At 48.3% G+C, this 24,116-nt stretch overlaps 11 protein-coding genes across 11 annotated transcripts; 7 read left to right on the top strand and 4 right to left on the bottom strand.

The window, feature by feature from the left end:
• Positions 1 to 81: 81 nt before the first annotated feature.
• On the top strand, positions 82 to 2,717 carry FOMMEDRAFT_125215 (thioredoxin-domain-containing protein). The gene is made up of 7 exons (XM_007268002.1): positions 82 to 309; positions 376 to 512; positions 575 to 1,145; positions 1,214 to 1,316; positions 1,373 to 1,954; positions 2,052 to 2,192; positions 2,303 to 2,717. Exons 1-7 carry the CDS (start codon positions 161 to 163, stop codon positions 2,486 to 2,488), a joined length of 1,869 nt encoding a protein of 622 aa, XP_007268064.1. The 5' UTR covers positions 82 to 160; the 3' UTR covers positions 2,489 to 2,717.
• A 44-nt stretch (positions 2,718 to 2,761) lies between these two features.
• FOMMEDRAFT_125211 (uncharacterized protein) lies at positions 2,762 to 8,157 on the bottom strand. Its single transcript, XM_007268001.1, has 4 exons — positions 7,673 to 8,157; positions 4,261 to 7,608; positions 3,679 to 4,191; positions 2,762 to 3,605 (listed from the first exon to the last, which is right to left on the bottom strand). Exons 1-4 carry the CDS (start codon positions 7,904 to 7,906, stop codon positions 3,384 to 3,386), a joined length of 4,317 nt encoding a protein of 1,438 aa, XP_007268063.1. The 5' UTR covers positions 7,907 to 8,157; the 3' UTR covers positions 2,762 to 3,383.
• A 627-nt stretch (positions 8,158 to 8,784) lies between these two features.
• On the bottom strand, positions 8,785 to 10,263 carry FOMMEDRAFT_157892 (actin 1; the record flags this gene model as incomplete). Its single annotated transcript, XM_007268000.1, has 7 exons — positions 8,785 to 9,151; positions 9,209 to 9,805; positions 9,862 to 9,930; positions 9,986 to 10,013; positions 10,066 to 10,071; positions 10,128 to 10,164; positions 10,240 to 10,263. 7 exons carry the CDS (start codon positions 10,261 to 10,263, stop codon positions 8,785 to 8,787), a joined length of 1,128 nt encoding a protein of 375 aa, XP_007268062.1.
• Positions 10,264 to 10,407: 144 nt separating this feature from the next.
• Positions 10,408 to 12,081, top strand: FOMMEDRAFT_125203 (uncharacterized protein). Its single transcript, XM_007267999.1, has 3 exons — positions 10,408 to 11,314; positions 11,373 to 11,568; positions 11,627 to 12,081. The coding sequence occupies exons 1-3, from the start codon at positions 10,794 to 10,796 to the stop codon at positions 12,026 to 12,028; spliced, it is 1,119 nt and encodes a 372-aa protein (XP_007268061.1). The 5' UTR covers positions 10,408 to 10,793; the 3' UTR covers positions 12,029 to 12,081.
• Positions 12,082 to 12,194: 113 nt separating this feature from the next.
• FOMMEDRAFT_157890 (uncharacterized protein) lies at positions 12,195 to 12,651 on the top strand (the record flags this gene model as incomplete). The annotated part of the gene is made up of 4 exons (XM_007267998.1): positions 12,195 to 12,274; positions 12,355 to 12,438; positions 12,497 to 12,511; positions 12,588 to 12,651. 4 exons carry the CDS (start codon positions 12,195 to 12,197, stop codon positions 12,649 to 12,651), a joined length of 243 nt encoding a protein of 80 aa, XP_007268060.1.
• Positions 12,652 to 12,712: 61 nt separating this feature from the next.
• FOMMEDRAFT_110107 (h-sco1) lies at positions 12,713 to 13,756 on the bottom strand (the record flags this gene model as incomplete). Its single annotated transcript, XM_007267997.1, has 3 exons — positions 12,713 to 13,162; positions 13,244 to 13,438; positions 13,504 to 13,756. 3 exons carry the CDS (start codon positions 13,751 to 13,753, stop codon positions 12,804 to 12,806), a joined length of 804 nt encoding a protein of 267 aa, XP_007268059.1. The 3' UTR covers positions 12,713 to 12,803.
• Positions 13,757 to 14,080: 324 nt separating this feature from the next.
• On the top strand, positions 14,081 to 16,408 carry FOMMEDRAFT_110102 (Nep1-domain-containing protein; the record flags this gene model as incomplete). Its single annotated transcript, XM_007267996.1, has 5 exons — positions 14,081 to 14,698; positions 14,772 to 14,913; positions 14,987 to 15,054; positions 15,135 to 15,362; positions 15,495 to 16,408. The coding sequence occupies 5 exons, from the start codon at positions 14,081 to 14,083 to the stop codon at positions 15,531 to 15,533; spliced, it is 1,095 nt and encodes a 364-aa protein (XP_007268058.1). The 3' UTR covers positions 15,534 to 16,408.
• A 1,105-nt stretch (positions 16,409 to 17,513) lies between these two features.
• On the top strand, positions 17,514 to 18,593 carry FOMMEDRAFT_135094 (uncharacterized protein; the record flags this gene model as incomplete). The annotated part of the gene is made up of 4 exons (XM_007267995.1): positions 17,514 to 17,695; positions 17,747 to 17,845; positions 17,906 to 17,975; positions 18,036 to 18,593. 4 exons carry the CDS (start codon positions 17,514 to 17,516, stop codon positions 18,591 to 18,593), a joined length of 909 nt encoding a protein of 302 aa, XP_007268057.1.
• A 613-nt stretch (positions 18,594 to 19,206) lies between these two features.
• On the top strand, positions 19,207 to 20,088 carry FOMMEDRAFT_157886 (uncharacterized protein; the record flags this gene model as incomplete). The annotated part of the gene is made up of 2 exons (XM_007267994.1): positions 19,207 to 19,755; positions 19,816 to 20,088. The coding sequence occupies 2 exons, from the start codon at positions 19,207 to 19,209 to the stop codon at positions 20,086 to 20,088; spliced, it is 822 nt and encodes a 273-aa protein (XP_007268056.1).
• A 193-nt stretch (positions 20,089 to 20,281) lies between these two features.
• On the bottom strand, positions 20,282 to 21,235 carry FOMMEDRAFT_125191 (uncharacterized protein). Its single transcript, XM_007267993.1, has 2 exons — positions 20,576 to 21,235; positions 20,282 to 20,528 (listed from the first exon to the last, which is right to left on the bottom strand). Exon 1 carries the CDS (start codon positions 21,190 to 21,192, stop codon positions 20,584 to 20,586), a length of 609 nt encoding a protein of 202 aa, XP_007268055.1. The 5' UTR covers positions 21,193 to 21,235; the 3' UTR covers positions 20,282 to 20,528; positions 20,576 to 20,583.
• Positions 21,236 to 21,321: 86 nt separating this feature from the next.
• Positions 21,322 to 23,999, top strand: FOMMEDRAFT_110095 (uncharacterized protein). The gene is made up of 3 exons (XM_007267992.1): positions 21,322 to 22,299; positions 22,352 to 22,652; positions 22,710 to 23,999. The coding sequence occupies exons 1-3, from the start codon at positions 21,964 to 21,966 to the stop codon at positions 23,870 to 23,872; spliced, it is 1,800 nt and encodes a 599-aa protein (XP_007268054.1). The 5' UTR covers positions 21,322 to 21,963; the 3' UTR covers positions 23,873 to 23,999.
• Positions 24,000 to 24,116: the final 117 nt, after the last annotated feature.

The following is a 24,116-nucleotide window of genomic DNA, read 5'->3' as shown; positions in this document are numbered from 1 at the left end:
GCAGTCGAATGATAATGGCACGGAAACAAAAGCCAAGTTGATGAAGAGACGCGCTGACACGACATCTTCGTCACTGCCTCCAACGTTGATCATCACGCCTTGCTCGCTGGCCGTCGCAGCACCTCCTCCTCTCTTTCTCTAACTACTTCCACTACAAAACATGTTAATACTCGATTTACTCTCAAAACTGCCTACGGGTTTATTATTATCGTCGCTCGCGCTGGCTGCGAACGCTTTGCCTGTGGGGTCCGTCGAGTTGAAGGTTCTAACGCCGGATGACTTTGAGTCTACTGTTGCCCAGGGAGCGTGGTACGTGTCCTCCCCCCTCTTAGGTATTTGAATTGTTCTTGACTCAGAAATTGTTGGATGTGGTAGGTTCATTGAGCATTTCTCGCCTTATTGTCATCATTGTCGAGCGTTCGCCCCGACATGGGAGAAACTTGTAGAGCATTACGAAGCTATGGGTGATCCTGGTGTACACTTGGCTCAGGTTGACTGTGCAGTTAACGGAGGTGTGCAGAACGATGATATCTATTCAACTATTTATGCTAACTCTTTGTTCGTTGCGTTGCAGACTTATGCAACCAGCATGGCGTCAAAGGCTATCCTCAGATGAACATGTACGTCAACGGAGAGATGGTCGACAAATTCAAAGGTGTCCGCGACTGGGACTCGCTCACATCATTCATCGAAAACCACGCTGTCCATACTTCTACTCCCGCTGAAGAGGTAGAGCTCTCAGGCAAACCCATATCGGAACAGCAAAAACAACAAACCCCCACCATCCACACCGACAAGCTCAAGCCCAATCCAGAGGGTATGGTCAAAGCCCTCGGCCCCACAAACTTCGACGCAACACTCAACTCCGGACCCGTATTCATCAAGTTCTTCGCACCCTGGTGTGGTCACTGCAAGAAACTCGCACCCACCTGGACCGAGCTCGCAGCGCACATGCGGAATCAGCTAACTATAGCTGAGGTGAATTGCGAGATTTTTAAGGATTTGTGTAAGACGCAGGGTATACAGGGATTTCCTTCTTTGTTTTATTATTCTGGTGGGAGTGGGCCTGGGATGCATAAGGCGGAGTATACGGGTGGGAGGAAGTTTGATCAGTTGAAGAGGTTTGCTGAGACGGCTGTTGCTTCGTGAGTTATTTCTGTTTTACAGGAGTATGTCTCTTGACGCTGACTTTGATGTTATGTATGTCCTTAAGGTCCGTGGTGGAAGTGAAAACGGAAGCAGACTACGAGCACTACGTGGAAGAGTCTCCGGTGTTATACTTATTCCTTCATGCACCTGGTGACACACAAGCCTTGGTACGTTCGTTCATCACATAAAAAAACCATCTCAATCTTTCTTATTTCATTTTCAGAGCCGTCTAGCACAAACCTCCCATATCCTCCTCGGCTCACCCAAAATCCTCACCTCCTCATCCCCCGAACTCCGACACAAATTCTCCATCCCACCAGCGTACACCTCCACACCCGTCCTTCTCTCCATAAAAGATAATATCCCACACGCATACACCTCACTCTTCTCATTCTCCCCTGCCCCTCCCTCACCATCCACAGCGAAAGTCCATCGAGAGTCGTTACAAGAGTGGTTATTGCTTCATCGCTTGCCGAGTGCGTTGGAGTTGAACCAGGAGACGTTCCAGGATGTGATGAGTGCGGCTAGTAAGCCGTTGGTTGTTATTGCTGCTTTCTCGCCTGGGGGAGGTGAGGGTCATGCGGAGGAGAAGATGAAGAGTGCTGCAAGGGAGTGGAGGAACTTGATTGATCGTGAGAAAAGTGGTGGAGGGAGTGGAGGAATGGGATTGTGGAGAAAGGAGAGGGAGAGAGAGGTGGTGTTTACGTGGATGGATGGAGAGAAGTGGGCTAGTTGGATGAAGAGTATGTATGGGATTAAGGATGTTAGTGTTACGGATCCGAGGGTGGTTGTTGCTGATCATCAGGTGCGTACTGTCTCTTTTTTTTTCTTTCTTTCACTATTACTTTCACTCTTGGACTTGGGAGGTTGAGATGGAGATGCTGATTCGAATCTTTTGATAGAAATTGGTATACTACGATACGAACGCGAAGGGAAGCAAGATTGTGCTCGACGCACAAAGCGTAACGGAAGCTGTACGGGACGTCCTCTCTGGACACGTATCGTACAAACACTCGGAGAACATCCTTGAACGAACTGCACGGGTCAGTACTCTTCCTCTTCCCCTTCTCGCTCCTGGCCTCCCCCTCCGTCCTGCATCCCTTTTCTTCTTACCCCTTCAGCTCATACTCACAATTTTTCTTGTATTTCGCAGGGCCTAAACGACCTCCTGACATCCCTCGAAACAACAATCTACACACACCCATACCGCGCCGCACTCGCCTTCCTAGGTTTCATAGTGGGACTCGTGTGGTTGATTAAGCGACTTGTGACGGAAGATATCCCGAGTTCGTATGTGGATTATACGAGGTTGCAGAAAGATGGGAATCGGATTGATTAATTGAATTTTTGGAGAGTGGAAGGCATGGAGTCGTAATGGGATATGGTGTATGGATTTCTCATTATTGTAATAGGTGTTTGGTCCTGACTTGGTGTGTTCGGTAAAGTGGTTAGGCTGAATCAAGGAGAGGGATTGGTCTCTTTTGTTAATTATGTTATGTTATTTTACTTTGGATCGCTCTGTCATCGTATCACTAGTGCATAATTTTATGACCGCTATTACTATTTCCCATCTCCTGTTTTTCCTAAGGGCATCTGATATTTAACATTTTTTCTGGTATTGCTACTAATACAAATACAACTCTTGGACACTAGTCGAAAAGAACATGGCCACTATATGTAAGAAATCAAAAGAAGTCAAAAGTCGTATGCCATCAGTGAAGAAGGTATCCTGCCTATGCGATTAATGTAAGAGATTGGTTGCTGTAGATATGTAGATGGTGTAGATGGATGCGAGGAAAAAAGCAAGGACGAAGGAAGGAAAGTGAGTCCATTCGAGAAGTCGTCTAAGTTAGTTAGTTAGTTATGTGGACTCTCTTTTCTATACTACAATTGGATGGATAGATGGATAGGATAGCGTGGTACACGCCCAAAAGTCGCTCGGGCACAGAGAGAGAGGCAGGATAGGATAGGGCAGGATGGCATCCTTGGGCGGAAAAATTATATATAGTTGCCATGGGTCGGGAGAGCAAGAGGCGAGAAAACAAGAAGGCGAAGGCGAATAGAAATCAAATAAAAGCAATGCGAATAAGAGGAAACGGTGTTAGAAGATCTTTTCGAAATTCATTTTGCGTAATAGTAAGCCGATGCGAGAGCCGAAGGACGAAAGACGGGTGATGAGGGACAATGCAGAAGGCAACGAAGCCAACGTCATGAGGTAGGGTGTCAACTCAGTCTCATTGCGGAGAATGTGATCCAGACGAAGACTCCATATTGCCATTATGCGTCGGAGACCACGACACCCACGGTGAGACCGAGTCATCAAGCATGATCCCGCTTATACGTGCATAGACCGCTGGAGGGAAGTGTCGTTCTTGTACTCGCTGAAGTAAAGCGGTTGCACGATCGCGGTTCCCGCTGCCAAGTTCTGCGCGGACCATTGCTTCCCAAGTCGAAGGCTACAAACACAGACAAATATGCATTAGTATGTTATTTCCACTGGCTGCAGATGCAATAAAGACAGTGACTTACCTCTCTGTACACAGGCGCACTCGACGGGACGTTCATCTGTCCAGCGGGCGAATGTGGCACATGATTATTCGGCGCAGCATGTCCCGTAGGCGGGTCCAACAACCCCTCAAACACCTCCCTCGCACGTTCCAAATCTCCCGCAATCGCATACCCTTTAATCAACAAATTCGCAATATACGCCGTCATATGTATACCCGACGCCGACAGTCTCTCAAGGTACGATGGAATCAAATCAGTACGACGAAGAGTAACGAGGACGTTAATCATTGATTCGTAGACGATTGCATCGGGGAGGACGAGACCGGAGCGTTGAGTTGTTGGGTGGGAAGCGATGGAGTCGAAAATGCTTATTGCGCGGTTGAGGTCTTTTTGTATGCATCCCCAGGCGTTGATGAGTGCTGCCCAGTGAACACCTTGGACTTGGACGCGTTTGTCCTTTGTGAGTTGGAGGAAGACGTCTTCCATTGAGACGAGGTCTGTTGGCTCGATCGTACCGTAACTATCAATAAGAAGCTGTTGAAAAAGAGGACGAAAAATTAGTTGTGAGAAGAGTAGCGCTGAAATGAAGTGCTTTCGACGTACCTTGTAGGTATGTGCAGTAGGCTTGATACCGGAGGCCAAGAGGAGACCGAAGTAATGAAGCGCACGTTCACGGTCCCGTACAATGTGCGTATAAAACTGGATCATCGTGTTATACGGCGGGATCCTCGGCTTGAAGTTCTTCTGAGACGTCATTTCCTCAAACAAAACTTCCGCAGACTGTGCATCGCCGACACGACAGCACGCAGCAATTACCGCACCATATGTAACCGACGACGGACGTACAAAGTTCGCTTTCATCTGCTGGAACAGCTCGAGTGCAAAGTCCGCCTTACGCGCACGAGAAAGCTTCGAGATGACAGTGTTGTAGAGGTACAAGTTCGCTACGACGCCGCGCATTTGCGATTCATGCCAGAGTGCGAGAGCGTTAGCACTATCGTCCGTCGTCTCGCGTACACATTGTATGAGCGCGCCGTAAGCGTCTGGAGATGGGTTCCCACCTTGGTCGATGATACGTTGTCTGTGTATGTGTGCTTTCTCGATATGCCCTGCGTGTGCCAGTCCGATGATCATTTGGTCTTCGATTGCGTACCACCCGACGGATTGGAGTTCTTTGTCGTTTTCGTATGCTGCAAGTACGCGTTGACCGTCTGCATAGAGTCTATGTACTTTCTCCATATCGTTGAGTCTGCCGAACGTAGCGATCAGACGTCCTACAACGTCCGGAGTCGGGTACACGTTCTTTGCGACACCTTCCTCGTATCGTGCCCATGCCTGTTGCGGTGTGCAGACAGGGCTGGCGGGGAAGTACTCGTCGACTCTACGACTGTGCTCCCGATCAATCCGAATAGGGGTGGGTAGGTCCCTGTTACCATACGACGCAGGAGATGCTCCCCTGCTCGTAACAAAGCGTGTCCATTTATGACCGAGTATACTGAAAATATTGTACGCTTCCGTCTCGCCGTAAGCCTCCATGATCAAGTTTGCCACCTCAGGTGAGGGAGTGTGCCATGTTGTCCGCCTGTCGTAGTCCGAGTATACTGCATCCTTCATGTACACCTTGAGCTCGTCAAGTCCGAAGCCCTGGGAATGGGAACGCTTCAAGAACTGCTCATCTGAAAGGAGACGTACGGCTGCTTTTGAGAGCATCATCCAGTGACGAGGACCGAGCTGTTGGAGTTCTCCTTGAGACTTCAGCGAGAGATACTTCTTCATCAGGAAGAAGTTGTATTGAGAACCCGGGAAGCAGAGCGTATCGTCAAGCAACTTGTCCACCTTGGCCATGAGATCTAGCGAAACGCTCTTATTATCGTAGAGCATGGCAGGTAAGACTTGTCTAATGAGATCGTGCAAGCCCCTGCGCTTCAATACGATTGCACCATTGTCCACGTCCATGTCGGTTTCGAACCTGTTCAAGAGGGCGCTGCATTGTTTCCCGTGTCGCTCAAGTATTTCAAGGGCCTGTTTTGCCTTAGAATGCTCGCAAAGGATGGTAAGGAAATCGGCGAAAGTCCCGTTTTGATATTCCAAGGGACCGAGAGGATGCGTGCTGTCCATATATGACGGATCGATAATGTGTTCCTTGATAAACTTGACGCGAGCCTCAAATTCTGAAGAGCTTATCCCTTCCGTGCGCAAGTTCTCGACGTTCAGCGTAAATACATTAACACGGTCGAACATCCTGACGGTCAACCCTTCGACGTCGGCTACCTCGGTGAGCTGCTTAAACTTCTTGTTCGCCTCGGCGAGCATCCCGCGTTCGATCAGTGCCTCCATAATTGCGTTCCACGCGTTCTGGTCCGGCCTCGGAGTCTTTGCGCTCGGGATCAATGGGTGTCGACTAACAGAGTCCTGTTCGAGCATGCGGTTGAACCAAGCAAGTGCACTCTGAATATCATCGTTCTCCACAAACCCACGGATGAAAGCCGAGTAGACCGATGCGCAAGGGAGCGGAACGTCTGTAGGACCGAACGCGACGGGTGCAGAGGAGTCCATCATCTGTTCGAGTAGATTGAGCGCCTTGACGGGTTGTTTTGCGCGGAAGTAGGCTTCGATCATCTTTACCCAGATGAGCATCTGCGATGCGCGTGCTTTGCCTGAACGTAAATCGTCTGAGAGAATATGGTTCTGTAGGTCGTCTCTGTCTGGTGCTGGCCAGCTGACACGATTTTCCTTTGCTGCCAGAAGGAACTCTTCGAAGACGTCTTGTGCGGAGTCGAGATCGCCTGCCGAGGTGTAAGTGCCGAGTAAGTGTAGGTAGCTTGTCGCATCGGGTATGTATCCCCGAATACTCTCGATTGCACCCCAGATACGGACCGCAGAGTCGGTGTTCGCATGAATCATACATGAACGGAGAAGAGTACTGTATACTTCCGGGCCAAGGGACAAACGCCGACCGTCCCTGTCGCGGAACAGCGTCTGTGCCGCCTGGAAAACGAGCATCGCCGATGTGAAGTTATCCTCCTCGCGCAATAACTCGAGGTTCTTCTGATCCATGGTGTATGCATTTCCGTGTGTACGACCGGAGAGCTCACGACGTTTCTGACGCCACTCATACTGTGAACAAACACGCTCAACTTCCCTATCGCGTTCGCACAGTGCGAGGATCATCATCTTGTACGTGCGTACATTCGGAGCGACTTGGCGCGTAAGCATATCATTGTAAGTCTCAAGGATGACCGTGATGGGTTGACCGCCTTTACGAGTTACGACGAGAGAGTATAATGCCTCGTTGTAATCGCGTACCGTAGCGCGTGTACCAGATGACCGGAATTGCAAGACCTCAGAAACGACCCGGGCGTCGTCATTCGCTATGCGAGCAGCCTGAAGACGCCTCGCGAACTCGGAGTTGCCCTTCTCGCCCACATTATCACGAGCATCCTCCGGCGCTGGTTCACTGGGCGGTAAGACGGTTTGCGGGGCGCTAGGGTCGACGGAAAGAGCCTCTTCAGCACTGATGGGAGCCTGTTCGAGTGAAGCGGTCTGGGGCGAAACCTCATCTGCCAGTTTGAGAGGTTCCAGTGGTTCCAGAGATTCGATATCGGACGCATTAGATGCAGCCGTAGAGTTTCGACGGACCAAGACACGTGGAGAGGCAACACTGTCAGTGCGCTCCTCCTTCGTCTCAATGCTATCTGCCCCGGTAGCTGTGGCAAGGGCATGTGAGCTACGGGCCTGGTGGAGTTGTACCGTTCGTAGAACACCAAAAGTCTCTGCACGTTTTTGGCGACCTGTACCTGTCAAGTGAAGACTGTTGCTCCGAGGACGGTGACGGGAATTGATAACCAATGAACGACGTGTGAGTGGGAGGTCGTCGTCGTCGTCCGCACGGCCATTCGAGTTGTCATGAGCCGAGGTTGAATTTGCCTGAGTGACAGCACGCCCGGCACCCTAAACAAAAATACACCGTTCAAAATCAAATGAAGAAAAAAAAACGCAAAGAAAAAAATCGTACAGTATATCCCTGATAAAACCGACTACCAGTATTATACTTCGCACCTCCCGCACTGCCCCAGCTACTTCCACTGCTAGCAGCATTCGTCCAATTGCTCAACGGACCAGAGGACGAAGCGGACGTAGCACCTTGGTTTTGCAAACCAAGGACATTACGGAGAGCATGGTTCTGCGCAGCGGCCTGCGCGGCGCGCTGCGTATGGTGGAAGACGTGACTCGCGAACTTGGGCAGCATATGTACACTGCGCGAGTCTTAACTGTGTGCGCGCAGCACGTCTACGTAGAAAAATCCTTCTCTTCTTCGAGTCAGAAGTTGTATGAGTGATGTTTCGCTGCACAGCGCGGACGCACAGCGACTCGCTACTTATTTGATCACTGTGTTTGAGTGTGTTGTGGAGGAAGACGAGGCTTGCTCGCTGGGAGGAATTGTGAGAGCGAGAGAGCCTGACTGAGTGGGGGTGATGGTGGGTAATAGTACAGCGCTGGAGGGGGACGATTTGACTATGGTACAGTCGAGTGCCGATCTTACGCGTTCTTAAAAACACAGCCGTCGTTCCGGGTGCTCCCGCCGACTACATCCGCCACGAATGACGTCCTTTCTTACTGCTCCTCTCATTTTCTGCCAGTATTTCAGCCTATATACGTGTCATCTTATGCTGTTTGCAATTAAACACAACGTTTATAGCCAACCATTTGAAATGGCGAGAGAAAGGACGTGAGAAAGGTCGGCGAAAGTGACTCGATTAGAAAATTCCAGTGAAAATTACACTAAAGTCACATGATGTCACGTGCCACGCTCAAGGGTCAACGGACTTTGTGCTGGCGAATGAGGATACTTGGACGGTGAAGTCTCCGCTATTCGAGGAGATTCGCAAACGTCAAGAATCGAAAAAAAAAGGTCTTCATTTGCCAGTCGAAAATATAGCGTAACGTTAGAAGCGAGACATAAGGGAAAAGCCATGCGTCATCAACGAACAAAACAGACTACTACCTGGCTCTAATACATTGTAATTTGTATCGACATCCAAAACGTAAACAGTAACCTCTCCTTCCCATTTTTACCTTCCCCTGCCTTCCTTCTCCGCATCCCCCCGCAACCGTAAATTACGCCACTTAGAAGCACTTGCGGTGCACAATACCCGGACCGGACTCGTCGTACTCCTGCTTCGAGCACCACAAGTTCTGGAAAGTTGACAGAGACGCGAGAATCGATCCACCAATCCAGACAGAGTATTTACGCTCGGGAGGTGCGACAATCTTCACCTTCATCGATGACGGCGACAGTGAGGTGAGCTCCTTCTGCATACGGTCAGCAATACCCGGGTACATAGTTGTACCACCCGACAGGACAACATTGCCATACAAATCGCGTCGAATATCGAGGTCGCACTTGTAGATAGAGTTATAGGTCGTCTCATGGATACCTGCAGCTTCAAGACCGAGGAATGATGGCTGGAAGAGAGCCTCAGGGGCACGGAAGCTAAAGAAGCCGATTGTTTAGTTATGTTATGGGATAAGTATTTAGAAGCCCACTAACCGTTCATTGCCGATAGTGATGACCTGACCATCCGGAAGTTCGTAGCTCTTCTCGAGCGCTGAACTTTGAGCAGCAGTTTGCATCTCCTGCTCAAAGTCCAGAGCGACGTAGCAGAGCTTCTCCTTGATATCACGGACGATTTCACGCTCAGCAGTAGTCGTGAAGGGGTAACCACGTTCCATCAAAATCTTGATGAGGAAGTCCGTCAAGTCACGGCCGGCAAGGTCGAGACGCAAAATAGCATGTGGGAGCGAGAAACCCTCATAGATAGGGACGGTGTGGGTAACACCGTCACCAGAGTCCAAAACGATACCAGTAGTACGACCGGACGCATATAGTGAGAGGACAGCCTGGATAGCGACGTAGAAGGCGGGAGCATTGAAGGTCTCGAACATAATTTGCGTCATCTTTTCCCTGTTTGCTTTAGGGTTAAGCGGTGCCTCAGTGAGCAAGACGGGGTGTTCTTCCGGAGCAACACGAAGCTCATTGTAGAAGGTGTGATGCCAGATCTTCTCCATGTCATCCCAGTTTGTCACAATACCATGTTCAATCGGGTATTTGAGGGTCAAGATACCACGTTTCGACTGTGCTTCATCACTACATAATCCATCAATCGGTGGATCAGCAGGAAGTGCATGGAAGTATCGGCGTACCCAACATAGGAGTCCTTCTGACCCATACCCACCATCACACCCTGGTGACGGGGACGACCGACAATCGACCTGAAAGTGCTCAATGAACGCGTGCATCTCGTAATACAATGCTAATGAAACCTACGGGAACACGGCACGAGGTGCATCATCACCTATCACGGATGATCAGGAAAATATCAGGTACCATGGACATTGTTTATTTACCAGCAACTGTGCACAAACAAAGTCAGTTCTAATCTCAAATATGTCCAAGGAGCAACACCTACAGCCAGCTTTGCACATGCCGGAACCATTGTCGATGACCTGCGATGCGATGGGAGCAACATCACATCAATACACGATAACAGCGCATGTAAGCACATCAAGTAATAGACATACGAGCGCTGCGACTTCTTCCTCCATTTTAGTTAGATTGTCGTAAGAAGAGAAAAGAAAAGTTCGTTAGAGAGAAGTGGTGGAGACTGTCGATGCAGCGCGCAGTTGATAGAGGGTTTAAGTAGTCCAGTGCGCAGCACCAGGCGGTGCAGAACGAAACCAACAGGAGCAGTGAGCGCAGTAGACGAGCGCGTGGAGCATTGATTGGATGAAGCAAGATTAGCAGAGAAAGGAAACGAATTGTCAGATTGGATAGCTTTGTATCATAGTCCGCGGGGGATCACGTACCTCTGCTCGACGACGACGACGAAAGCGCAGACGTTGACGATAGATGGACGAGGAAATGGAACGAGGGCACAGGGCGCGTGAAGTTATCTGATCGCTTTAGTCACAAAGTCCCACGCTGTCACATCCATTCGTGTCACGACCGCGACGCGTCACCTGCGGTGGAAAGCCAAAGCACTTGAGCTTGTCTTCAGCAGCATTTCCCTGTTCTCCTCAATACCTCTACCACCCTTTGACCTTGTTGCTGCCGCGGCAGATACAACTCGTCAACCATGCCGCTCGAAGCAACGATGATGATACTTGACAACTCCGAATACATGCGCAACGGAGACTATCCAGCTACGCGTTTCGACGCCATGGCAGACGCCGCACACATAATCTTCACGACCAAGACGGACAGTAACCCAGAGAACAGCGTCGGTGTCATGACAGCAGCTGGAAAAGGCCCAGAAGTACTCGTAACACATACTCGTGAGCTCGGACAAATTATCCAAGGCGCGCACGATGCAAAGACGAAGATCGGTGGAGCTGTGGACATACCTACCTCGATTAATGTTGCTCAGCTTGCACTTAAGCATAGGCAGAACAAGAATCTACGGCAGCGGATTATTTTGTTCCTTGGGTCGCCACCAGAGGGGCCTGGAGTTGATGACAAGAACTTAACTCGACTCGCGAAGAAGCTTAAGAAGAATAACATTGCTCTTGACGTTGTGGCCTTTGGCGATGGTATTGAAGAGGGAGAGACTTCATTAATGAAAATGCTTGTTGATGGTGCGAATAGTGGAGACAACTCGTGAGCCGTGCCCGTGCCTCTCAGCCCTTTATTATAAATCTGATATATACCTATTCAGACACTACTTAGCTGTACCTCCAGATCCACGTCGATTATTATCCGACGTCATCATTTCTTCTCCCGTATTATCACAAGACCGAGGGGACCGCGATGCTACTATGGCTGATATCACTAATACAGCCGGGGCTTCAGGTGACAGCGCGTTCGAAGAATATGGTGGAATTGACCCGAGTTTGGATCCGGAACTTGCAATGGTGAGAATGACCAACTCGTCGTATCTATGTTTACTTTCTTCTAACTTGATGTTTGTAGGTTATGCGTATGTCCATGGAGGAAGAACGAGCACGCCAACGAGCTCTACAACAAGCCGCAGAATCCAATACAGCACCACAACCTGACGCGTCAGCCCCTGCCGCGCCTGCACCCGCACCCGCAACCCGGAGTGCTGCACCTGGTCCTTCCACTTCAACCCCTCAACCCACAGCACCTATACCTGCGTCTACCGCAGAGGACGATGACGAAGAAGCGGCATTACAAGAAGCACTCAAACTCTCACAACAGCAAGAGGACGTCGAGATGCACGATGCTTCAGCTACAGCTTCAAAACCTGCAGCTGCTGCTGGTGGAGAAGAGGAAGAGGAGGACGAGGATGCTGCTATCGCCAGGGCTATTGAGATGAGTATGATGCCTGATAATGAGCAGGGAAAAAAGTAGTTGTTGCTTGTGTATGAATTCAGTACTCGTAGGATAACTTCATACATCATTACATTCACTCCATTTGGAATTTCACTTCATTCACTGATTGAGTAATATAAATTACGTAATAATTTGAAGAATAACCCGTGCGGCGAAAGTGAAGGGTTGTTAGACTCAAGAAACGATGGCGAGCGCGACTACGGCGTCGCAATCGGAACTCAAGGCGAACAAAGTGCCTCTTGGCTGGCGAGACCAGTGTTCATCGTGCGTCTTTTCCACTTACATTTGAAAGATGCTAGTAACACGGCGTGCTCATGATGGGGACGTTTTGTTGGATTGGACAGGCTGCTCATCCCGCTTAACGTATGTCGACGGAATAACTCGTACGTACCGTGGAAGTGTGAGAATGAGAGACATTCGTATGAGGCGTACGTTCTTATTTAAGCTGGTGGGATATTTAAACTGATGGCCATTGACTTTGTGTAGGTGCCAGTATCAAGAGTGCGTTGCGTTGTCCTCGTTCTTCCGTCCTTCCCTTTCGAGAAGATTGACTACTGACTGACGATGTTTCAAATAGCTACATGCGTCGTATGAAGGTGCTTTCGAAGCAGAAGCTTGCAGCTGCGGAGGAAGCAGAGTAAAGAGTAATTGCCTAGAGGCTAGAGTCCCAGAACGCAATAATGATATTATTATTGAATTTTGACGACAGACAGAGTGGTGTGTGTATGAATGAACTAGGTCCTAATGCAATGCAATTTCTTCACTCCACCAAGGGAGTCATATTAATCAAGCTTTATGTTCTGCTCCCTCCATGTTCCTTCTCCCACCTCCCAACCTCTTCCTGCACCTTCCTCACAACATCCTCAACTGTATTAACCTTCCCAAACGCCTCCACAAACTCGCCTTCAGGATCCATAAGGTAAAAGTAGATGGAATGGTCAACGAGGTAGTCCCCGTCGGGCTGAGCGTCTTTGGGTGTACTAAAGTAGACGCGGTAGGCTTTGCAGACAGCGCGAGTTTGTTCGTAGGTTCCTGAGAGACCGATGAGTCGGGGGTGGAAGTCGCGTAGGTAGAGTGCGATTTGGGAGGGAGGGTCTCGTGCGGGGTCGACGGAGATGAAGATTGGTTGGGAGATGGGTCCGTATTGCTTGTCTATTATTTCACGTAGGCGGATGTCATTAGTATGTCGTTCGTAGATGTTGGATGTGGGGATAGGAAAGAGCTGAGACGTACCAAGGACGTTTACGACTTCTGTCATCTTGTCGAGCTCTTCGGGACAGATGTCCGGACAGTTCGTGAAGCCAAAGTACACCAGAGACCATTTCCCAAGTAGGTTCTTCTCGGTGAACGGTTCGCCCTTGTGTGTGGTGAGCTCGAATGGACCTCCGACGGCTGCTTTGCCCCATTTTCGGGATTCAAGTTCTTTCTCTACACAAATTCCAATTTGACTTGGTTACTTATATTTTGGAGAGAAAGTAAAGCGTAGGACGCACTCTTCTGCTCCTGTAACTTCTTCTTTTCGTGATTGAAGTAGAAGTAGAGACCGACGCCTGTAAGCACGAAGACTATGGCTGCCTTTGGAGTGAATACCCCGACGGCAGACTTGTCGTTTCCTCTTGGCAGAGATTGCTGAGTTGAGTTATGCCGTCTGTAGACACGATTAGCTGCAAGACTTCGACAGGGCTGAAGAGGACGCCATGAGCGAGCAGAACGGATAGTGAGAGCCCTTGCGTGTATGTTCATGACGAACGTTCGGAACCATCGGATTTGCCCTAAACTGAATATAATTTACATTTGTAGACTTTTCGTAATGTAACTACAAAGTGATTGCACATTTTTGTATATAGATTACAATTAGTCATGGATAACTGAATTGAATTGTGATAAATGACCCTGGTATCATTTTTTAAAGTTTTATATAGATGCATGACACCGACAAGAGCGCGGACTAAATTTACTTCTCTCCTACCCTTCCCCACCTCATCTGATCCCCTCTTATTTTATCCCTGCTGCTGTTTCTCTGCCTCTCTAGAGCTCGTTTTCTTTAAACTGTACGCTCATTGTCTACCCATGCCCGCCGCAGTACCGACACGTCGTCGCAGACACTCAGGCTCAGATAGCCTCGAAGCAGCGCGCGCCTTGCGCAAGAAGGCGCAGTCCATCGAGCATTTAGAAGTCTTCTTGCGTCCTAACTCTGCTCGTCCTCTTGGTGGGGACGACGACGCCCCGGAGGACTTTGCTCACGAGTCCGAAGACTCAGACACCGCTAGCTCCGTCGATAATACCGAAAACTTACCCCCTCCTGTTCCTGTGTCTGAACGACGAACGAAACCGCTCCCTCCTAACAAGAAACAGAAAAACGAAAATACTACTACTGAAGAGAGTACGACAATCGTATCGCCTAAGCCTAGGGCTGCACGACCTGTCCCAATTCTCTCGAATCCTTCGCTCGTCCCGCAGCAAGCACGTCCGCCTGCAGCCAACTCGCAGTCGAGGCGGCTGATTGTTGTGCTTGAGCAGGCATGCCTAGAGGCATACCGTGCTAGTTCTGGTGGCAGCGGTTCAGGGAAGAAGGGAAAGTCGGGCGGTGAGGCGAAATATGCCTTGCTGAACTGTGACGACCACCAGGGCATCCTCGCAAAAACTGGTAGGGACATCGCAGACGCACGACCAGACATCACGCATCAGGTCAGTAATGCACCCCATTTTACCCTCGCATTGAGGAAGTCCGCTTAAGGCTAGCTCCACTTCCTGTCAACAGTGTCTTCTTACGCTCCTCGACTCGCCTCTGAACAAGGCTGGACTGCTGCAAGTGTACATACACACAACCAAGGGTGTTCTGATCGAGATCAACCCACACGTGCGCATTCCGCGTACCTTCAAGCGATTTAGCGGGCTCATGGGTACGGCGTGCTCTCCTCCCCTATCCTATCATTGAGACTCAGCAATCTGGCATCGCCTCTCTCACCTCTGCAGTCCAATTACTTCACAGGCTCTTCATCCGCGGGGTAAATGGGCCCGAGAAGCTGCTCAAAGTCATCAAGGCATGTCCTGCCGCGCATATTTTTACTCATTCGATGTTCTTCTAATATATGCGTATGGATGCTTCATTGCCTCACTACAGAACCCCGTGACAGACCATTTCCCAGTCAACACGTACAAGCTCACCCTGTCGGGCGACGCGCCGACAATACGTCTATCGCGGTACCTGCCGACACTACCGGAGACGCACTCGATTGCTGTCTTCGTGGGTGCTATGGCACGCGGGAGAGATAACTTTGCGGATGGTATTGTAGATGAGAAGATTTCGATCAGTGATTACCCGCTTAGTGCGAGCGTTGCGTGCGGGAAGGTGCGTTTTTCTTTTCTTGCTTACTTGTCCTTGGCTTCTGAATTCAATTCACTTGCCTTTTACCTCGTTTTACTAACTTTGTTTACGTATTGTTATTTTTATCTGACCTATATTTATTCTTTTGCTTTCTAGTTCTGTTGCGCTGTTGAAGAGATGTGGGATATCGTGTGAACCCTCTCTGCCGTCTGTCTAGACTCTTAGGACGGGAAACAACGGAGTCGTCTCTCATTTTCACGTCATCCACTTGTATTTTCGGCCCTCGTCCGATGCTTCTCGTTTCCACGCATATACTTCATGGCTTCTGTTGCCTCTTTCCTATCTCATCTTACCTCACCTACTATCCTACCGTTTCCCGTCCCATCTTATCACATCCGCCTGTACCTGCATATCGTCATCATCATCTCTCATCTCATCTCTCATCTCATCTACCTCGCTGTCGATATCTTCCTCTTTCCGTTACACCCCCTCTCTCTTCATGTCTTCTCTTCATTTCATTTTCTTTGCTCGCTTTTTTTTTTGTTTCTCCTGACTGCCTGACTGTCCGACGCATTCAACGCACGCATACATCAACTTGCATTTCAACCTGCATCAAAAAGAAGATTATTCTCAGATTCTTTTGGATAATAGGTTTCGCTCTTTTCCTTCCTTCCTTTTTTTTGTAATTTTATTAAAAGTATTCTTGCCGGTGGTGGAGGTGGTGTAGGTTGCGGGAGTCGTGGATGGAGGAGGAGAGTTTGGTTCGGGTTTACGCTCGAGAGCGAGATTCGGATCCAGCTCGGCGGAGGGTGTGGAGAAGCAGATTGAAGAGGACTAATAGTTACTGTGCATTAGGTGTACAACCATTCCAAACGCATACAAAGGAGGACGAGGCAGAGGGAGAGACAGGCAGGAGAGTTAGGCATTACTTTCATTCAGATCGAAAGGATGATGAAAGGACCTGAACACGTTACGGTGTTCAACCCGCTGTTTTTTGTGTGGCGACTCAACTCGTCAGAGGTTCTTTTACTCGTCTGAAGATCTTGGACAATGATATGTTTGCTGTTTGCTGCCTGTCTTTGAGCCTTTTTTGTCGAGTCCTTTGTCCTTTGAGATGTGATATGATATTGATGTGTGAAACATATCTTGGGTGATGTTTGTGATGATGTTTGATACAGATAAGGCGAGCATATAGAGAGACGATGTTATATGGTAACAACAGGTCATCAAGAATAAAAGGAGATGAAGAACGACTCGGTGAATTGTAAGTAGTAAGAACTAACAAGAGAGGATGTACAGTCCAACAGGATTGCGTACATATCTGTGTAAAGTAGCAACAACTACTAGCTAAACAAAATAAGAATAGAAACTTCACTGAACACTATCTCGAAACGAAAATCAAAATGATAATAAGGACAAAGTAAGATTGAAAAACATTGCAGACAGAGCTAACTGTGCAACGGAATTCACAATAGGAGAATGGACAGTCAAAGTATTACATCTGAAGAAAAGCATTACTGTCAAGGGCAGATATAGGTATTTTCTATTGAGTAAAGAATTAAAGAAAACATTGTCAAAAGTTAGAATTATGAGGAAAGCATTGATCGATAACTATCCAGACATCAATAGAGGTCATGTAGCTAGTGACCAGCTTTTTCAAGACAACTTAGCCATACAATTGGTATCTTTTTGTATGAGCAATGAATTCAAGGCAGTTCTTTACTTGCGTGAGGCAGAGCTTCGCTAAATGACGCGGTCAATGTTCATTGTTCATGATTGGTCGGCTTGATTGTCGTCACATGTGGGCGGTGCAGACCGAACCACGTGCCGCAGTGCGGCAGTGGCCTCTGCCATTTCACCTGATATAAATTTGATTTCTTTCAGTCTCAGTATTGATCACCTCCAGTGACGACGAGAGCCACGCCAAGGAACATCTATTTTCATGTACGTAGTGGTGGGAAACAACTTGAAAGTTTTCCAGCTTTGACGTCATTTGCCAGTCAGTCAGACCGAAGGCGAAAACCTCGCGAGTGCGCCGAGGCACCAACGCAATCACGAGTTGTCGAGTCGAAGCCCGCGTCGTCCTTTCACGTCTTTGCAAAGACACACATAAACTTTCCTCAGAACCACCACCTCAAACTACACGGAATACCCTATCGATAGACGAACTCAATCATGGCAGAGCCAACTGCTGCTACGAACTCAACGGGTGTTACTGACTCAAACTACGTTCCTCCTCCGGGTCGACTGGGGAATCTCACCCAAGAACAGCAGCAGACGCTTGAGAAATTCAAGCAGGAGATCAAGGATGCAGGATATTTCGTAGAGGAACGGATGGATGATGCGACGCTTCTAAGGTGGGTTTAGCCTTCTTTGGCGCTGTGTCTGTGACCTCACATTTGATATAGGTTTTTACGAGCACGGAAATGGGATGTGGCACTGGCTAAGAAAATGCTCATTGATGCGGAGGATTGGAGGAAGAGGAAGAACGTGGATGATATCGTGAAGTAAGCGCCCATAATTCATCCTTGATCGGCAGTCGATAATCGTGATTCCGTTATTCGCAGAAACTTCAAGTTTGACGAGAAGAAGTTGGTTGACAAGTATTATCCCCAATATTACCACAAGCAAGACAAGGCAAGTGTGCTCAATGCTTATCAAACTAAATCCTATCTCACTCTCAATTTCTTATCGTAGGATGGACGTCCCTTATACATAGAACGTCTTGGCAACGTTAACGTCACCGAACTACGGAAAATCACTTCACAAGAACGGCAGATCCAAGCTCTCATCCTCGAATACGAAAAGTTCTTGACCGAGCGTCTCCCGGCATGCTCCAAAGCCACGGGTCACCCAATTGAGACTTGTACGACGATCCTCGACCTCAAGAATGTTGGGATCAAAGCATTCTGGGATGTCAAGGGCTACGTAAAGGATGCCAGCGAGATCGGACAGAATTACTACCCAGAGACGATGGGCAAGTTCTATATTATCAACGCACCATGGATGTTCACTACGGTCTGGAGTGTCATCAAGGGATGGCTCGATCCCGTCACTCAAGCGAAGATTAACATCCCTTCCGGCGATGGTAGTAAGGAGCTCCTTGAGCAGATCCCGGCGGAGAACTTGCCTGCGGAGTTTGGTGGATTGTGCCGTTGCCCTGGTGGTTGTTCGCTTAGTGATGCTGGTCCTTGGAACCCTCCACGAGAGACAGAAGTCGCAGAACAGAATGTGGCAGATGGGAATGCACAGTGATACACGGATATATGTGGTGTAGATAACATTGGCTCTTTCGATTCTTTTTTTCGCATTCTGAACAGTGTAATAGTGCGCAGAGCTTTAGGTAGACGTAAACAGAGGATTTAATTTTGAAACTCAGAATGCAGCGAGTTACGTCAACTGAACATTGTGGAATTTTTGCTACTTGGTCCACTTTCTAGGACATCTTGACGGAGAAAGTCGAAGTTGGGCATTACATACTCTTCACGAAGTATCCTAATTATTATTGTTAATGAGTCTGCGATCTTTTCAAACTTTGGCCCATGAACGAGTGAAACATTCCGAGCGATAAGGTTTAGACATTTGGGTAGTCCACATTTGGAAAGAGACAAAAATCTTGCATCGTCTCTACTTGAACACTGGGATACAACTTCTACCGTAAACATTACACAAAAGTACAAGAAATCCGTATAGAAATCACCCACAACTGTCAAGGGCTAGTATAAATATTACAATCTGTCCATCGTCGTCTTGCCTCCCCACCTCGTTTCTTTCATTTCACACTCGAAATGAAAACAGGGCCCGAACACGCTTTTGTGGTACGCCAGGCTAGCTTGTACAAGGACTATCAAGCGGACTAGGAATTATTATGCGGACTCTCGCTAAATTTCTTGACGACTTTGATTACTTTGACTTTTTACGTCCTTTCTCTCTTGGCAAATACGCGCTGCTTTTGATGGTACCCTTAACTTGGTCTTGCGTCGTGTTTAGGAGTCATCTGGATCCTCTTCCTCTTTTAGCGAATTCGTTACCACTACTACTGCGTAGGTTTCTGAGACCTGCGAAGACGATTACGTGGACGTGGAATGGATCGATCTGGAGTTCGGTTTGGGAGTTTGTACGGTCGTTCTTTCGGAAGGAGAGCCCGTGTAAGACGTATGATACCCCTGAACAGGAGGATGCTTATTGGAGGAATGCTGAGCTTGGACAGAAGGAACTGTCCTTCTCCGATGCTCGATTTGGGAAGGGGAAATCTAATGGACCTTGGAATTCTCGAGGAGAGAAGCCGATTGTGTACTATGTACCTCGACTTCTACCGGAATATAGAGAGAAACGGGGAAAGCGTGACGATCAAGTAGAATTTAACGTTCCGGCGAAGTCCGTTGTTAGATGGCATTGGCTTGTCTTTCCTGGTGATGTGAGTGGTTTTCTTCGCACCAATGTGAAACGAATATTGACGTTATGAATCATGAACTAGCCTCACCCTACGTTTGTGCAGGCTTCTCGTTTAGTGCGGTATCTCAGTACCCGAGATCTTCGACAGATGTATCACATCTCAAAATTTGGACGGAAGTTGCAAATGCGTTCGATCAACCGTGATGCACCCTGCTGTCCGGCTAAGCGGACTAGAGGAGTCAGAAGGATACCTTCTACAGGCCAGGTTTCCAATGCCATGTATAAGGAACTCTGGCGAGAGTGGCTCCAAAATAAACCATCAGATCCAATCATTTGTTTCGAGGATGAAGACTAAGACTGGGTGAGAACCTCTTCTTGAATATTGTTGCTTTGTGTATTGTTGACAGAACTGTGCAAAAGTAGGATCCGGTTTACAATCAGCTTTTCTTTATTTCATATAATAAAATGTGTAATAACATGTATTGCTTGAGCAACCAGTGAATTCCTGTTATCTTGTGTCTCATAGTATAACATTTTGTGCCAGGCGACCATTCTATTATTTTACCGGGAGAGACACAATTCAAAGAACTCCAGAATATTCCAAAAGCATCCTGTATCGTCTATTAGTTTGCAAAGGAGAATGCATATATTCAAAACATCAGGACATGGTGGAGGAAGAGTACCATGGTATATCCATTTTAACCAGAATGCTTCATTTAAACCTAGGATAGTATTGCGTCAAATAGTAAATCGAAGAAACCAATAGTACATAGATTTTTGTTTTGTTCATGCAGCCTAACGCCGAAATCAGAATGCGAATAACTAGGTAGATTGTCACTCACAATTACTATTAGCTATGGCTTTTCCTTTTACTCGTCACCCTAGTAAAGCCTTCGTCGTCTACTTCAGGCTCTTCTCGAGATTTCTGCGTTCGTGGTTGTAATAGCGGCGGAACCTCATCGCCATCACTTTCCGCTTCATCGTCGTCTTCCCATTCGCTACCGCTGCCGTCTACTTCAGCATTTGAGTCTACGACCTCTTGATGTGGAACCTTCTTCCCCCTCGCTTTATTCACTTGCTCTTCCCAGAGCTCAACAGCTGCTTTCATTCGTGGTTCGGCTTCCCTCATCTCCCACAAGCTCACTATGTCACGAGCAACCGCCTCTGAACTTCCGTCCTCTAATATTACGTCGAACTCGTCGTCCATGATTTGTAGCAGCATTTCTTCGACGTAAGGTGCATCTGGTGTTTCTAGAGATTGGCTAGGATCGAACTCGTCGACGATTACGGACGCCATCCAGGTTTGTTTCTGTGTAGATTCTGGACCACCCCAGGATTGGTCGATAGCGAGACGGAGTGCGTGCCAGGTACCGAGACGAGCGATTACACCTCGTGCAAATAGAACAAGTAACGGGTCAGGAGCAGATGCTGCTGTCTCGTTAGTTAATGTTGACGCCATAGATGTACAACTGTTTTGTATGCAGAGTAGACTGTTTAGCGATAGTGGTAGTAGCGGATGAAGTAAGAGCTTCCCGATTCGTCTGTACAAATTTTTAAAACGCTGCTCATGCTCAGCGCCATTGCCGCACGGAAGGCGGCTCAAGCTGCAACGCTCGCCTCGGTCTCTCAATCTACCCCTTCTACGTCAAAGACTGTCGATGTACCTGATAATGACTCGAACTCGGATTCTGAGCACCTCGAGACCGCGGTGCTTCGGTCACTACAAGCTAAACGCAAGGCAACGGAAACTCGGAGCGCAGAGACGCCTGTAGCACGCAAAAAACGACGGAAGAAATCTGTGAACGTTGACGCATCACATGCTCGTTACTACCAGCTAGAAAATGAGGCTGTCCGAGACGATGAAAAGCCTGACAGCTCGTCAAGTTCCTCGAGTGACGAAACTGAAGGCGGATACAGTAATCCAGATTTCAACAATGTCATTCAATCTCATCCACCTCGGAGACCAGCGCGGGCTTGGTCACCTAGTCGTCCGCCAGCCAGCTCTTCTGATGATGAGGTCGACTATCCTATTCCAGGTGCCTTACCTCCAGAAATCCAACCAGAAACTGCCTTTCGTTTAGGACCGCCTCAGATCACCCAACATCATGCTCCGCAATACCTATCGTTCGTTCCTCAGCTAGACAAGAATGTATTCTACCTTGACGGGTGTGACCATGATTTCTTATCAGGTCGCAAGGGCACCGTAGTTTCGTTAGCGGAGAACGAGACTATGGCGTTGCTTGGTGTATATTCACTGACTGTCCTCAGAGGTTCCATATCTCTCATGGGTGCCGAGGTATATGCCTACCCATCAAGGTCACATATAATCTATGCTCCGAGATGTTCCCCAGTTCCTGTTATTCGAGCCATTGCTTCTGGCGACCTTAATACTCCGAATTTACCATATGAAATCAATCGCAAGGTCGATCAGAAAAGTATACTTATTTTACTGGAGGATGTGTCTACCGGAATTGGAAACATCGGGCGAGTGTGCAAGACATTCGAAAGTGCATTCGAGCTTTCTTCGTTCGGTGAAAGTGTTTTGAACTTGGCCAGTGCAAAACTTGTAAGAGCAATTGTTTCTTTTTTGAAACGTCATATATTTATTTGCGTTGCAGCTTTCTTCTATACCACGTTCGTTGCAACCCTTCCAGGTTCCGGACTCTTGGAAGGCGGCTTTCTCATCTCTCCCTATTTGCTTCTCGGAAGAGCACGATGAGGATGTGCAAAGTTTAGATCCCGTCACCGTCTTGGTACGAGGACGGAAGCGAACCGGGAAAAGCACATTGGCGCGAACGCTTGGCAATCGTCTTCTGAATAGATATCGACGTGTTGCATTCCTGGAATGTGATGTGGGACAAACAGAATTCACTCCTCCTGGATTGGTCTCGCTGCACGTTATCGACGGTCCTGTTTTTGGTACGTGAATTCTACTAAGGATGTTGTGTCAGAAAGTTGATACAGATTTTCTCTAAGGTCCCCCATTTACTCATCCTGCTCTTCCATACGCCTCGCATTACATAGGCGCAACTACGCCGCGTAATAATCCTGAACATTATCTTTCAGCTGTGTCTGCGCTTGTGGAAACGTACAAGCTCGAGGTACAGTATCCAGCTCCGGAGGACGAACTGTACGAGACCGATGAGGATGATCGCAAGAATGCCGACGTCATTCCTTTGGTTGTTAATACTATGGGATGGACGAAGGGTCTTGGAACGGACCTCGCGAGACGTGTTGAAGAGCTGGTAGCACCCACGCATATGGTTTTTGTCGGGTCTCTGACTTCAAACATGAATGAGTTATCCATGAGGTCTACGATCTCAACTGGGAGCGAATATGATAGGAGCGGATCTGGACCGCGAACGTTTGAAGTAGAGGCGATTTCACTTGATGCGCAATCTGCACGTTACTCTGCTGCGGACTGGCGCACACTCTCGTTGATGTCTTATTTTCACTCTATTCCTTCGCCATCCCAGTTTGATCTTCTTCCTGTCCCCGTTCGGAACCGTACCTCTGCATCTCACGACTCTTGCGCACTGCCCTGCACGTGGGACTTCCGCCTTCCTCTCATTGCTCAAGTGCCGTACGCGGTTTCAGTTGGAGAAGCGATAGACAATGTCTTCCTGGTAGGTGCGGGTATGGAGGACGTGGTACCCTTGGAGATCTCACGAGTATTGAACGGCGCGATAGTCGCACTTGTCTCATGTCAACCAGATGTTCAAGATGATCACACACACGACGCTCGCGAGTCGAGATTGCCTTACACGCAAGGTGCTCCTCCATCAGACCCTTCAAGGTCAAATTGCATTGGCCTCGCACTCATCCGAGGTGTCTCGCCTTCGCTATTTGACTCGACATCTCAACCGGAGAATGAAAGCTCGAGCTCGATGAATGACGTCTTGCATATACTCACTCCAGTGCCTCCGACTTTAATCGCCGCTGCCGAAGCACGCTGTCTTGTCAAAGGCGAGGTTGAACTGCCAGTGTGGGGAATGCTGGATTATCGAGAGTTGGAGCGCGATGGTTCGCTATCAAGAGGAATGGATGGAATCCCGTACTTGCAGTGGAGTAAAAGTGATGCGATTGGTGCAGAAAGGAGGAGGGTGAGGAGGAATATTATGCGGAGGGGACAAATGTAATTGAGTGCTGCGTTTCACAATGGATGAAGCTTGTATCTTGAATATGAGCGTAGCGCGAAGTACTTTTGATACGAATGCTTGAAGAAAATGCATACACGATAGCACGTCTTTTAACGCAATTTTACTGGACGAGGACACTGATTTGTACTTGCAGCAAGATTAACTCCCAATGAAGAAAAGCAGCCCAATTTGAGTTAGACTCTATTTGATTTTGATTAACTGTATGCATGATCGCCATGATCTT

The sequence above is a fragment of the Fomitiporia mediterranea genome (genome assembly GCF_000271605.1).
Source record: "Fomitiporia mediterranea MF3/22 unplaced genomic scaffold FOMMEscaffold_8, whole genome shotgun sequence".
NCBI lineage: Eukaryota > Fungi > Basidiomycota > Agaricomycetes > Hymenochaetales > Hymenochaetaceae > Fomitiporia > Fomitiporia mediterranea.
The sequence above is the reverse complement of the archived record's forward strand: the minus strand, read 5'-3'. Positions and strand labels throughout refer to the sequence as shown.

Excerpts from the sequence above, each read along its gene's own strand:
- FOMMEDRAFT_125215 (XM_007268002.1), top strand. The coding sequence starts at position 161 with ATGTTAATACTCGATTTACTCTCAAAACTGCCTACGGGTTTATTATTA. Across the intron at positions 513-574 it reads TGACTGTGCAGTTAACGGAG|ACTTATGCAACCAGCATGGC; the intron begins GTGTGCAGAACG and ends GTTGCGTTGCAG. Across the intron at positions 2,193-2,302 it reads TCCTTGAACGAACTGCACGG|GGCCTAAACGACCTCCTGAC; the intron begins GTCAGTACTCTT and ends TGTATTTCGCAG.
- FOMMEDRAFT_125211 (XM_007268001.1), bottom strand. The coding sequence starts at position 7,906 with ATGCTGCCCAAGTTCGCGAGTCACGTCTTCCACCATACGCAGCGCGCC. Across the intron at positions 7,609-7,672 it reads GGTTTTATCAGGGATATACT|GGTGCCGGGCGTGCTGTCAC; the intron begins GTACGATTTTTT and ends ATTTTTGTTTAG. Across the intron at positions 4,192-4,260 it reads CTACTGCACATACCTACAAG|CTTCTTATTGATAGTTACGG; the intron begins GTACGTCGAAAG and ends CTTTTTCAACAG.
- FOMMEDRAFT_125191 (XM_007267993.1), bottom strand. The coding sequence starts at position 21,192 with ATGGCGTCAACATTAACTAACGAGACAGCAGCATCTGCTCCTGACCCG.
- FOMMEDRAFT_125203 (XM_007267999.1), top strand. The coding sequence starts at position 10,794 with ATGCCGCTCGAAGCAACGATGATGATACTTGACAACTCCGAATACATG. Across the intron at positions 11,315-11,372 it reads GCGAATAGTGGAGACAACTC|ACACTACTTAGCTGTACCTC; the intron begins GTGAGCCGTGCC and ends ATACCTATTCAG. Across the intron at positions 11,569-11,626 it reads TGGATCCGGAACTTGCAATG|GTTATGCGTATGTCCATGGA; the intron begins GTGAGAATGACC and ends TGATGTTTGTAG.
- FOMMEDRAFT_110095 (XM_007267992.1), top strand. The coding sequence starts at position 21,964 with ATGGCGTTGCTTGGTGTATATTCACTGACTGTCCTCAGAGGTTCCATA. Across the intron at positions 22,300-22,351 it reads ACTTGGCCAGTGCAAAACTT|CTTTCTTCTATACCACGTTC; the intron begins GTAAGAGCAATT and ends TTTGCGTTGCAG. Across the intron at positions 22,653-22,709 it reads TATCGACGGTCCTGTTTTTG|GTCCCCCATTTACTCATCCT; the intron begins GTACGTGAATTC and ends ATTTTCTCTAAG.